General features: G+C 37.3%; 1 protein-coding gene across 1 annotated transcript in view; it reads right to left on the reverse strand.

Annotated features, from left to right (window-relative positions):
• The window catches only part of ACAD11 (acyl-CoA dehydrogenase family member 11), a 93,722-nt gene that overhangs the window by 61,817 nt on the left and 18,885 nt on the right, over positions 1–13,020 (reverse strand). Inside the window, exons 6-9 of the mRNA XM_059390932.1 lie at positions 6,135–6,276; positions 5,433–5,554; positions 3,226–3,332; positions 2,079–2,205 (exon numbers count right to left, since the gene is read on the reverse strand). Of these exons, the coding sequence (XP_059246915.1) occupies positions 2,079–2,205; positions 3,226–3,332; positions 5,433–5,554; positions 6,135–6,276 (498 nt within the window). The remainder of the gene's footprint in view (positions 1–2,078; positions 2,206–3,225; positions 3,333–5,432; positions 5,555–6,134; positions 6,277–13,020) is intronic.

The raw sequence follows: 13,020 nt of genomic DNA on the forward strand, positions 1-13,020 counted from the left end.
TAGTATCCTTCCTCATCTCTTATTACATTCTTTGTTTTTTTTTTTTTAAGATTTTATTTATTTATCTGACAGATAGAGATCACAAGTAGGCAGAGAGGCAGGCAGAGAGAGAGAAGAGGAAGCAGGCTCCCTGCTGAGCAGAGAGCCTAATGCGGGGCTCCATCCCAGGATGCTGGGATCATGACCTGAGCCGAAGGCAGAGGCTTTAACCCACTGAGCCACCAGGTGCCCCTACATGCTTTGGTTTAAATCTAATTTTTCTGATATGATAATTGTTACCCCAGCTTTCTTTTGATGTCCATTACCATGGTTTTCCATGCCCTCCCTTTTAATCTGAGGTGTCTTTGGGTCTACGAAGAATTTGCTGCAGACAGCACATGGATACATTTTGCTTTTTAATCCAATATGATACCTTGTGTCTTTTGACTGGGGCATTTAGCCCATTTAGATTCAGAGCAACTATTGAGTTACAATGAATTTAGTGCCACTCTATTACTTAAAAAGTCATGTCCCTGTTAAAAGGAGGCTATTTTAGAATGAATTTCCCAATATTTTAGTAGTATTTTCCTAAAAAAGCTATACCCCACTGTCAGCAAAATTCATCTCATGACAGTTCTTTATTAAAAATATGATAATTAGGGCATCTGGGTGGCTCAGTGGTTTAAAGTCTCTATCTTTGGCTCAGGTCATGATCCCAGAGTCCTGGGCTAGAGCCCCATATTGTGCTCTTTGCTTAGCAGGGAACCTGCTTCCCCCCTCTCTCTCTGCCTGCCTCTCTGCCTACTTGTGATCCTATCTGTTAAATAAATAAATAAGATCTTTTAAAAAATAAAAATAAATTTTAAAAATATGATAATTATTTATCTAGTTCAAGCAACAACAGTAACTGCCCTATAAACACATATCAACTCTGAACATTTTTGTTTAAAGAATTTTGGCCTTTTTCAGTTTCCTATTTGATTTTGTAGGTCTAGCTCTAGAGCTCTCAGAATCACAGAAAATTGAAATGAGAATTTACTGTATATCTACTCATACCTATGCACATCACAGATGAAAGACTAAGGCACTGAGAGTTAGAGTTATTTGTTCATAACCACCTAACTTGTGACAGGAATGGACTAAAATTAAACCCTTACAATTTCTACACCAGTGTTCAACTCACACATATACCTGGCCCCACCTGCCTTATGTATTTTCATAATAGCTTTTACCTTTTCTTCACAGCATTATCGTCTCTTATTGAATGTCTTTCTTTTGTGCTAAAGTATAGGCTCTGTGGAAGCATTAGCTCTGTCTTATTCTTTTACTTTTGATGGCTCTCCAGATGCCTAACCCATTATTAGGTACCTAATAACTACATGTTAACTGAATGAATGAATGAATGCACCATGTTTTACTACCCTCAGTGAAGTTACAGAAACTTGACACCTTAAAGTAGTAGCCTGTATGGAGAGAGATAGTAGTATCTGTGAATAGACTGAAATGATATGCAACATTTCTTGGTTATGTCCATTTTGTTTAGTCTACAGTTTTCTTAATTTTCATAGGGAGCCACACACACACACAAAAAAGCTAAAAGTCACTGCCTTATGAAAAGGCCCTGGAGTACCTGGCTGGCTCAGTCAGCTGGGCGTCTGACTCCTGATTTTGGCTCAGGTCATGACCTCAAGGCTGTGCTGTTGGGCCCAGCATAGAGCTCCCTACTCAGCGCAGTCTGCTTACTCCTTTCCCTCTGCTCCTCCCCCCAAATAAATGTGCTCTCTAATAAATAAATAAAATCTTTTCTTTTTAAATGGCCCTAAAATAATGTTTTACTCTAATATATTTACAGCCCCAACTTTACAACAGTTAATCCCCTTTGAATTTTAATTTCAAGGATTCATCTGTGGCATTCCCTTGGCATCTTTTAGGAGCTCATCAGCTTCTGCAGCAGCTCAGTGCTAATGTAAGGAGGGGAATGGGTAAGGACTGACTACAAAGATAGGATACCATGATACTCCTAGAAGGAGAGATAACAGACATAATTCACCAATAGTCCTTGAGCCCAAATACATTCTGTTTGTTTATACAGTACTCACCTTTTCAGCTGGAAGGATGTGTCGTTTCATGAAATGCTTCACCCTAGCAAGAACTTCCTGGCCAGTCTTACTCTGTACAAACAATTGTTGGGAAGTATCAATCTGTGGTGATGTAGTACTGAAAGTTCTTTATTAAAAAAAGAAAAGAAAGAAAGGAAAAAAAGAGTTACAAAGGTGTCCCAAATCATTATTATATATTTCTGAATATAATGTGAGGTCTTTCCAACTCCTTCAAAATATCCCTCAGGAGTTGGCATATTTTGGAATTTCTTAAGTTTTTCATTTATGCAATAAATGTACAATCACTTTACTTTGAACAGGAAACTTTAATGCTGAAAGCACTATGTAGGTAAAACATAAGCCTGGCACAATCTCAATCGGTGGTAGTTTTGAATCTTTATTAAAGTCAATTATCAAAATCTCTCAAAAAGAAGGTGAAGAAACTGAACACAAATGTAGTAATTATTCTTAGTATATTCCTCACAAACACAACTACTGGATGTCATTATAAAGATCTTTATGAAGAGCAACACTGTCAGTTGTTATGTTGAAAGAATACAAACATCACCTAAAGATGAATTATAAAACATAACTGTCCTAAGGTTAAGTCCTGGGTACTTGTGCCCGGACAGAATTTCCAGGGACAGCATCATCAATGGATTCAGGAAGTGCTATTATATCACATCACTTAGATGAAAGTGTGTAGTTGGGAAGAGAACTAGATGCCTCAAAAAGTGCTCCACTGATTGAGATATGGATTTTAAAGACATTTATGGAGTGACTGAATAAAATTTCATGAAATATGATGGAAGAGAGCAATACTTCTAAAGTTAATAAATCATCTTTTATAGGGTATAATTTTGAATAGGAATATGTAAGTAATGTAAATGTTAGAAAGAAGCATTTGAGAGTTTTATCTATTTCCTTGAAAGTTTATATGCTCAAGTTGGCAAAAAAATACTTTTAATCATGAATCTAGGTTATTTTATTTTCAGGCATATAAGATGTTACCAAAAAACTGATGTGACTGGCAGCAATAATCCTGGTAAAAGCAACAGAAACAATCCCTATCCCCTTGAAGTTTACAACCTTCATATATCTAATAAAGGCTCTAATTTGAATTAGCCAAGGAATCGATTTTGCTTACCTTTTCGAAAGTTGTAATCCAGTTTCTGCCAGAGGCTGCACAATCTTGGCAAACAGAAAGCTACTCTCAGATGCATTATTTCCCAGAAGATATCTACTATATACTCCCTATAAATAAAATTAACATAGAGCAATTAAGATTGACTGAAAACCGTTCTTCAGCTATCCAGTCTCCAGTTTCCCAGCTATGTGAGTCACTAACCTCACAAGGTATCAAGATATAAATCAGACCATCAATTCTATTTATTTACATATAGGGATAATTATACCACCCTAAATTAAAGAGTTAGACATGCATTATTTGCTTAACACACTCTCATTCTAACAGAACTTTAACTGTAAATCAAATCAAACTTGAAAATGAACTCAGGAGTTAACAAAGATGTCAAAGTGGCATCACCTTATACCACCTTTAAAGATCACTGTTCTCCTGTTTTAGTGGGGGAAAATCTAAATAAACCAAAATAAAATTAAAAACTATAAAATGGAAGAGAAGACACAGAGATGATCTCTAAGAATATTTTCTCTCATTATTTTGGAGTCCGAATTTAGTTAACTGTCTCCTTGAACAGGGTTAGTTGAATGCTAATTAGTTTTTCTTTCTTTGTGTTCTGTGCTTTCAACATAACACTCTCCTCTCCCTTGCTTGTCTCACCCTAACACAATCCACTGAATTTCATTAGTTTTATTTCTTCGTGTACTTCTTTTTTTTTTTTTTAAAGATTTTATTTATTTATTTATTTGACAGACAGAGATCACAAGTAGGCAGAGAGGTGGGCAGAGAGAGAGAGAGGAGGAAGCAGGCTCCCTGCTGAGCAGAGAGCCCGATGCAGGACTCGATCCCAGGACCCTGAGATCATGACCTGAGCCGAAGGCAGCGGCTTAACCCACTGAGCCACCCAGGCGCCCCTCTTCGCGTACTTCTTTATGCAATAAGACACTCTAACACTCCTTCCATCATTCCAATTTCATATTTGTAGTTAGAATGCAATGTTTATGATCATCCCTGTTACCATATAGTCTACCACATACATAATGCATAATGCAAGTAAAACTTTTGTTTGAAATGAAAATCCATTTTAAGTTCAAAGCCCATTTGGTATCTGATTTGTGGAAACTGACAAATATAAAAAACATACCATGAACCCTCTTTTGAGGAACCCATCCAACCAACACGATTAACGTGATTCTAAAATACAGGATGAGATGTAATACAACTATATCCAGAAGATATTTCAGTTGGTCATGGATAGCATGGACTCAGAAGACAAGGAAAAAACACCTTAATCCTTTTTACATTCTTTTTTGTTTCTAAAATCTCTTACTGACTTATTCTTCCAAGCCCTAGCCCTTTGTCACTGATGAAGCATCTCAATTTCTTAAATAAACTCCTGAGGTTCAAAGCACATGTAAACTAAATCAGTATAAAGAAGAATACACTTTAGGGGCACCTGGGTGGCTCAGTTGGTTAAGCACTGGAATTTTGATTTTGGCTCACACCATGATCTTAGGGTTGTGAGATTGAGCCCTATGGCAGGTTCTGTGTTGAGAGTAGAGCCTGCCTAAGATGCTTTCTCTCCCTCTCCCTCTGCCCCTCCCCTGCTAAAAAAAAAAAAAAAAAAAAAAAAAAAAAGTACACTTTAGATTTTAAAAAACTGAATTTATGCTCAATTTCCTCTTAAAATCAGACACGTAATTTGTGTGATTCTAACATTATTAGAAAACAGAAAATTTTACTCATCTATTCTCTCAAAAATATATATTAAGAGGCTACTATAATCTAGGTACAGTGCTAGACTTTGGGACATGCAAAAGTATTTCTTTCCTCATCATCAGTACTGGTTAATAAATGGTTTTATAGTTTGGAGCAGACATTATTAAAATATTTTAGCTCTTTCTTAAATTGGATATTCAGGAAATAATGAATCTTCATATGCTTTTTTCTTTCTTTCTTTCTTTCTTTCTTCCTTCCACTATTAAGTTTGTCATACCAAAAAATGATAACACATTTTGCTACTCAATTTTTTGCTTTTGCCAAATTCCTATTCTGTAAAGTCTGGATTCATATTCACCCAGTCCTGGTATTTGTCATTATCCAAAGCAAAATGATCTAAGGAAAAAGAACATAAAACTCCTGAAGACCAGAAAATATCATGAATAGTACATTAATAAATAATGGAGAAACAGAAGTTGAGACCAATCAATTACCTGTGCTATTCCAGCCATTTTAAAATATGCAAGGGCAAGAAAGAAATTCCAGTTAGGGAGAATAGAATCAATTCCCCTGCAGCGGCAATATATTGAAACCAGTTCTTCTATTGATGGTATCCCTATAAAAACAACACATACTATAAAATTTAATAAAGATATCATGGTGAATGTTTCAAATGTACTAATACTACATGTGTACATAAAACTGATACACATAACAAACATGTTCTGAATGTTGTTTTCCAAATGAATGAGATATATATATATATATATATATATATATATATATATATATGGCTACATTTTATCATAATTACAAAAAGTAAAATCTGTTGTTCAGAAAAATCAAGAATACAATGAATTAGAAACATTTCAGAGGAGTGCCTGGGTGGCTCAGTCAGTTAATCATCTGCCTTCAGCTCAGGTAATGATCCCAGGGTCCTGGGATCGAGTCCCGAGTTGGTCTCTTTGCTTAGCAGGAGCCCTGTTCCTTCTCCCTCTGACCCTCCCCCTGCTTGTGCACATGCATTCTTTCTCTCTCTCTCAAATAAATAAAGTCTTTAAAAAAAAAAAGAAACATTTCAAGAAACAAATAAAAGCTATGTATCTAAAATGGCAATATAAATCTTACCTTTTAATTATGAAGAATAAATATAATTTTATATTAATAGCAATTTAGGCAACATTACGATTTCATACCTATATTTTCTTGAAAGTAAGAATTTTGATTTATCATTGGAACAGTCCTTGGCCAAAAGTAGAATAGGGAGAGATGAGCTAAGTCTGACAAAGGATGACCAATAGTTGAAAGCTCCCAATCCAGTATAGCTATAACTCGAGACTGCAATTAAAAATAAAAAGGTTTTAACATATTTAATATAAAACAAAAACAGGGAAATAAGTGGAATCCTATTATCTATCAGAAGCAAATCTTAGTTTACATAGTTTATAGTTTTTACCTACAATGGCACATCTCATTTACCAAATAACTAATTAGTCTGGAATATGTAGAGCCAAGTCTGCTGGCTCCATCATTGGCCATCAGTTATCCTGCATTTTACTTTACATACCACTAGTATCTCTGCTAATGAGAGGAAACAAAAGCAGCTGAAACTGCTCAACTGAGGGTTAACTGTAGAAGAAATTCTAATAATTACTTATAATTTAAGCATCTATGTCATGTCATGCACAGTTTAAAGTTTGCTCTCAGAACACCTGGGTGGCTCAGTTGCTTAAGCATCTACAATTGCTGGGTCATAGGGTAACTCTATTTTTAACTTTTTGAGGAACCTCCACACTGTTTTCCAAAGTGGCCCTAACAACTTGCCTGATTTCAAGCTATACTATAAAGCTGTGATCACCAAGACAGGATGCTACTGGCACAAAAACAGACAGATAGATCAATGGAACAAAACAGAAAGCCCAGATATGGAGCCTCAACTCTATGGTCAACTAATCTTCAACAAAGTAGGAAAAAATATCCAATGGGAAAAAGACAGTCTCTTCAATAAACAGTACTGGGAAAATTGGACAGCTATATACAGAAGAATGAAACTTATATCATACACAAAGATAAACTCTAAATGGAAGACCTCAATGTCTCAATGTGAGACAGAAATCCATCAAAATTCTAGAGGAGAGGGGCGCCTGGGTGGCTCAGTGGGTTAAGCCGCTGCCTTCAGCTCAGGTTATGATCTCAGGGTCCTGGGATCGAGTCCCTCGTCAGGCTCTCTGCTCAGCGGGGAGCCTGCTTCCCTCTCTCTCCCTGCCTGCCTCTCTGTCTACTTGTGATCTCTCTCTGTCAAATAAGTAAATAAAATCTTTAAAAAAAAATCCTAGAGGAGAACAGAGGTAGTAACCTCTTTGACATTGGCCACAGCAACTTCTTGCAAGGCACATCTCCAAAGGCAAGGGAAACAAAAGCAAAAATGAACTTCTGGGACTTCATCAAGATAAAAAGCTTCTGCTCATAATATGTTCTTAAGATTATTTGTATTTCCTTGGTGTTGACTGTGATCTCTCCTCTTTCATACAGGATTTTAAAATTATTTATATATTTAATTTAATTTATGATTTATTTTCTTCTTGATAAGTCTGGCCAAGGGTTTATTGATCTTATTAACTCTTTTGAAGAACCAGCTTCCAGTTTCATTGATCTGTTTTACTGTTCTTTTAGTTTCTACTTCATTGATTTCTGCTCTAATCTTTATTAATTCTCTTCTCCTACTTCGTTTCACAGGGGAAGAGCTCTTATTCTTTCTCCAGCTCCTTACAGTGTAACTTTAGCCTGTGTATTTGAGACTTTTCTAAGTTTTTGAGAAAGGCTTGTATTGCTATGTACTTCCCTCTTAGGAATGCCTTTGCTGTATCACAAGGTTTTGAACAGTTGTGTTTTCATTTTCATTTGTTTCCATAATTTTTAAAAATTCTTCTATAACTTCCTGGCTGACCCTTTCATTCCTCAGTAGGATGCTCTTCAACCTCCAAGTGTTTGAGTTCCTTCCCGATTTCCTTTTGTGATTGAGGTCAAGTCTCAAAGCATTGTGGTCTGAAAATATGCAGGGGATGATCCCAATCTTTTGGTATCAGTTGAGACCTGATTTGTGACCAAGTATGTGATCCACTCTGGAGAATGTTCCATGTGCACTTGAGAAGAATATGTAATCTGTTGCTTTAGGATGGAATGCTCTGTATGTATCTGTGAAGTCCATCTGGTCCAGCGTGTCATTCGAAGTCCTTGTTTCCTTGTTCATCTTCTGCTTAGATGATCTGTCCATTGTTGTGAGTGGGGTATTGAAGTCCCCCCACTATAAAGTATTATTATCCATGTGTTTCTTTAATTTTGCTATTAATTGGCTTATCTAATTGGCTGCTTCCACTTTAGGGGCAAAAATGTTTGCAATTATTAGATCTTCTTGTTGGATAGGCCCTTTAAGTATGACATAGTATCCTTCCTCATCTCTTATTACATTCTTTGTTTTTTTTTTTTTTTAAGATTTTATTTATTTATCTGACAGATAGAGATCACAAGTAGGCAGAGAGGCAGGCAGAGAGAGAGAAGAGGAAGCAGGCTCCCTGCTGAGCAGAGAGCCTGATGAGGGGCTCCATCCCAAGATGCTGGGATCATGACCTGAGCCAAAGGCAAAGGCTTTAACCCACTGAGCCACCAGGTGCCCCTACATTCTTTGGTTTAAATCTAATTTTTCTGATATAATGATTGTTACCCCAGCTTTCTTTTGATGTCCATTACCATGATACATGGTTTTCCAAGCCCTGAGCTTCAATCTGGAGGTGTCTTTGGGTCTAAGAAGAGTCTGCTGTAGACAGCATATGGATGTGTCTTGCCAGCCAATCTGATACCCTGTGTCTTTTGATTGGATCATTTAGCCCATTTAGATTCAGAAGAACTACTGAAAGAGATGAATTTAGTGTCACTGTATTACTTATAAAGTCCCTCTTTCTGTAAACTGTCTCTGTTCCTTTCTGGTCTGTTACACTGGGGCTCTCTTTCTGCTTACAGTTTCCCCTTTAGTATTTTTTGCAGGGCTGGTTTAGTGGTCACAGATTCTTTTAGTTTTTGTTTACCCTGGAAGCTCTTAATGTCTCCTTCCATTCTGAATGACAGCCTTGCTGGAAGGTATTCTTGGCTACATGTTTTTCTCATTTAGTTCCTTAAATGTATCATGCCAGCACGTTCTGGCCTGCCAGGTCATTACGGCTTGGTCTGCTGCCAGCCTAATGTTTCTACCCCCGTTGGTTAAGAACCCCTTGTCTCAAGCTCCTTTCAGGATTTTCTCTTTATCTCTGAAATTTGCAAGCTTCACTATTATATGTTGGGTGTTGATCTATTTTTATTGATTTTGAGAAGGGTACTCTCTACCTCTTGGACTTGAATGCCTGTTTTCTTTCCCAGATTAGGGACATTCCCAGCTATGATTTGTTCAAATATACCTTATGTCCCTCTCTCTTTCTTTCTCTTTCTTCAGGGATGCCAATAATTCTAATATTATTTTGCTTCATGGTATCGCTGATTTCTCAAAGCATCCTCTCATAGTCCATTAGTTGTTTTTCTCTCTTTGCTTCAGCTACCTTCCTTTCCCTCCACTCATCTTCTAGGTCACTTCCTTCCTCTTCTGCCCCATTTATCCTAGGTGTTACAGCATCCAATTTAGAATACATCTCAGTTAAAGCATTTTAAATTTCAGCCTACCTAGATTTCATTCTGCACTAACAGATTCTCTTGTGTCTTTCATCCTTTTTTCCAGCCCACCTAGTAACTTTAGTATCATTATCCTGAATTCCAGGTGTGTCTTTTTACTTATATCCATATTGATTAGATGTGTGGCAGGAAGTATTACCTCTGGTTCTTTTTTGTGAATTTCTCTTTGTAGTCATTTTGCCCAGAGAAGAATGGATGAATGAGATAAAATAAAAATTATCAACCAGACCCAAATGAAATATGCACCAGACAAATCTGAAGCAGTCAGAAGGCAAAGAGGAAAAGAAAAAAAGAAGGGGGGGTTTTTCAGAGAGACTATAGTCTCCCAGGTAGACAAAACAGGGTGATCCACTTGGTCCTGGGTGTATTTTGGTCTGTTTGTTAGAAGATACTAAATCCCAATATTGTATCATATATATATATGATACAGTAAAAGGAAGCCAAAAATGAGGAATGTATCTATTAAACGTAAAAAAAAAAAAATGAAAGTTAAAAAAAGACTTAAAGATCTGATAAAATAAGAAACTTATTGAAAAGGAAAAGGAAAACTTTAACCTGAAAGATAAAGTTATAATGAGAAAAAAAAAAAAAAACAAAAACCCTTGAATTCTATATACTATTTTCCCCTAGTGCTGCAGTTTTGCAGTCCTGTGTGTTCCATACACTTGGTGTTCGCCTGCTTTTCCAGCTGGTCTTCTTGGGGAAGAGCCTCCTGTGCTGATTATCAGGTGTCTTTTCCTGAGTAGAGCTGCACCACGCTTTGCCAGGGAGCCAGTTTCAGTGTAAGCCACTTCTGGTTGCTCTAAATGGGTTTTGTTTCCTGAAGGCTTTCCGTGCCTCTCTGGGGGACGAAAATAAAAAAGGCCATGCCTGGATCACCAGCCCTGGAGCTGAAAGATCACAGTCACCTCTCTTCAGTAAACTCAGGGATGAGTGGTCTTCCCTTTTGTGTGTGTCAAACTCTGCAGACTCCTGTGGTATGCATCCACTCTGGTCTTCCTAGGGAAAGGTAGAGTGTCACGGCCTTTCTGCCCTTTGCAGGGCTCCTGCATGGAGAGCTGTTGCCCAAGTGTGCCACCATTCATGGCTTAGAGCAAACCAAGCTGAAAGCCCCCTCACGAGCTCACTGTCCCTAACCAGCTTCCCTGCTGCAATGCTTGGGAATGCTGCCAGCTCGGGCACCCCCATTCTTTCTGTGACTCCAGAGATATCCTGAGGTCACACTGTCCCATCTAGGATTCTGTCCCACTTCACCACCACTTGAGCAGCTTTCAGGCAGGGACATCTCTCACTGGAGCAGATTTCTAAAGGTTCTAATTTTGCTCTCAGGGGCTGTATCACTTTCCTATAACTGGCTTGCAGAGGCTCCCTCCCCCTGCCATTTATCTTCCAATATATCCCCTCAGATTCACTTCTCCATACCTCCTACCTTGCAAAAAGTGGTCACTTTTCTATTTGTAGAATTCCAGCATTTCTTTTTTCATCTTAGGTTGAATTCACAGGTGTTCAGAATTTTTTGATAGTTCTTTAGTTAAATTCAAGGGACCAAATGAAACGAGCTCCCCTACTCTTCCACCATCTTGCCTTCCCTCCTTATTTTATTTGAAAGAGAGAGAGAGCGAGCAAGCATGAGTGAGGGGAAAGGGACAGGGAGAAGCAGGCTCCCTGCTGAGTAGGGAGCCCAACTCAGAGATCTAGAATCCTGGGATCATGACCTAAGCGCAGGCAGACACTTAAGTGACTGAGCCATCCATATGCCTCTACTAAAAAGTATTTAAAAAAATATCTGTAATGTAGGGAGGCCTGGGCGGTTCAGTTGGTCTAGTGTCTGACTCTTGATTTTAGCTCAGGTCATGATCTCAGGACCATGAGTTCAAGCCCCACATCAGGCTCCCTGTTGGATGTGGAGCCTGCTTAAGATTTTCTCTCACTTTCTCCCCCTGCCACTACCCCTCTGTCTCTGAAAAAAAAAAAAAAAAAACCCAAATTGCTACACCTTTCCTAGCAATAAAATTAAATTTCACAACTATGCTTCTGCCCACCTACACTAACACTTAAGAGATAATGAGGGAAATAAAAAAGAAGAGCCATTAAAAATAAAAGTTTTGTTTGCATATCAAATCTTTTTTCTTCACAAGTTAATGTATAAAAGGCTGCAAGATAGATGACTTTAGAATAGCCAGATTACATGTATTTATTATCTTACATACATCTGACTACTAATTAATGAATGCAGATGAATTATCTCTAGGTTTATCTGTTTCTAATTAAATAAATTTGTTTTTCAAGTTGAAATGCACATTAAACTTTTAAACATTTCTCTGCCAGATGGGTAAGATTTATGTTTAGAAAATTAACAATACTGGGGCGCCTGGGTGGCTCAGTGGGTTAAACCGCTGCCTTCGGCTCAAGTCGTGATCTCAGGGTCCTCGGATCGAGTCCTACATCGGACTCTCTGCTCAGCAGGGAGCCTGCTTCACTCTTTCTCTCTCTCTGCCTGCCTCTCTTCCTACTTGTGATCTCTCTCTGTCAAATAAACAAAATATTTGGAAAAAAAAAAAGAAAATTAACAATATTTTTCAGGAAGGCTGGATTTCTTTTAAACATTGCAGTAAGCATGTTGTATTATGGAAATACTCAAACATACTTCAAATACTTTATGTACAAGTAACTGGAAAATACGGATTACAAAACTGAGTAATGTGCTCTCCTTCTGCCATACCCTTTAGTAATCCTTTACTGGCTTACCACACACATTCCTGGAAGGTTTGTCATTTAAGTTTGTTTTTGTCTTCTTTCTTGTGTTTTCTGATGATAAAAATAAAACATGCTATTCTTTGAAAAAAAAACCCACAAAATAATAAAACCTCAAACCTTACTTGTTACAAAAATGTACAACTTAAAAGTCTCCTATAATTTGATCCCTTACAACCACTGTTTAAGTTTTAGTACATATTATGAAATATTTACTTGTACCTTAATAGTTTTATGAAGAACAGAGCTTGATAGGCAATCTTCAAAAAAAGTAAAATAGAAAAACAGAGGAGAAAATAAAGAAAAAGAAGAAGAAAACTGAAACAAGTTCAGCACAGCTATGCCAGGTACCAGCTACTTGGTCCACATTGATTACTTCATTTTAGCTTCCTAACAACCCTGAAATTTTGGTATTTCTCTATCCAACTTAAAAGGCACACAACGTCAGTTTCCTGGCTTTGATAATGTACTATAGTTGTGTGAGATCCATTTAGGGAATTAGGCTGATAGGTATACAAGACCCTTTGTACTTTTTTTTTTTTTAACAACTTCTTACAAGTATATAACTATTTTAAAATAAAAAGTTAAAATAAGTGGTTCAAATGGTAGCAT

This window comes from Mustela nigripes, chromosome 2, assembly GCF_022355385.1.
Source record: "Mustela nigripes isolate SB6536 chromosome 2, MUSNIG.SB6536, whole genome shotgun sequence".
Classification (NCBI taxonomy): domain Eukaryota; kingdom Metazoa; phylum Chordata; class Mammalia; order Carnivora; family Mustelidae; genus Mustela; species Mustela nigripes.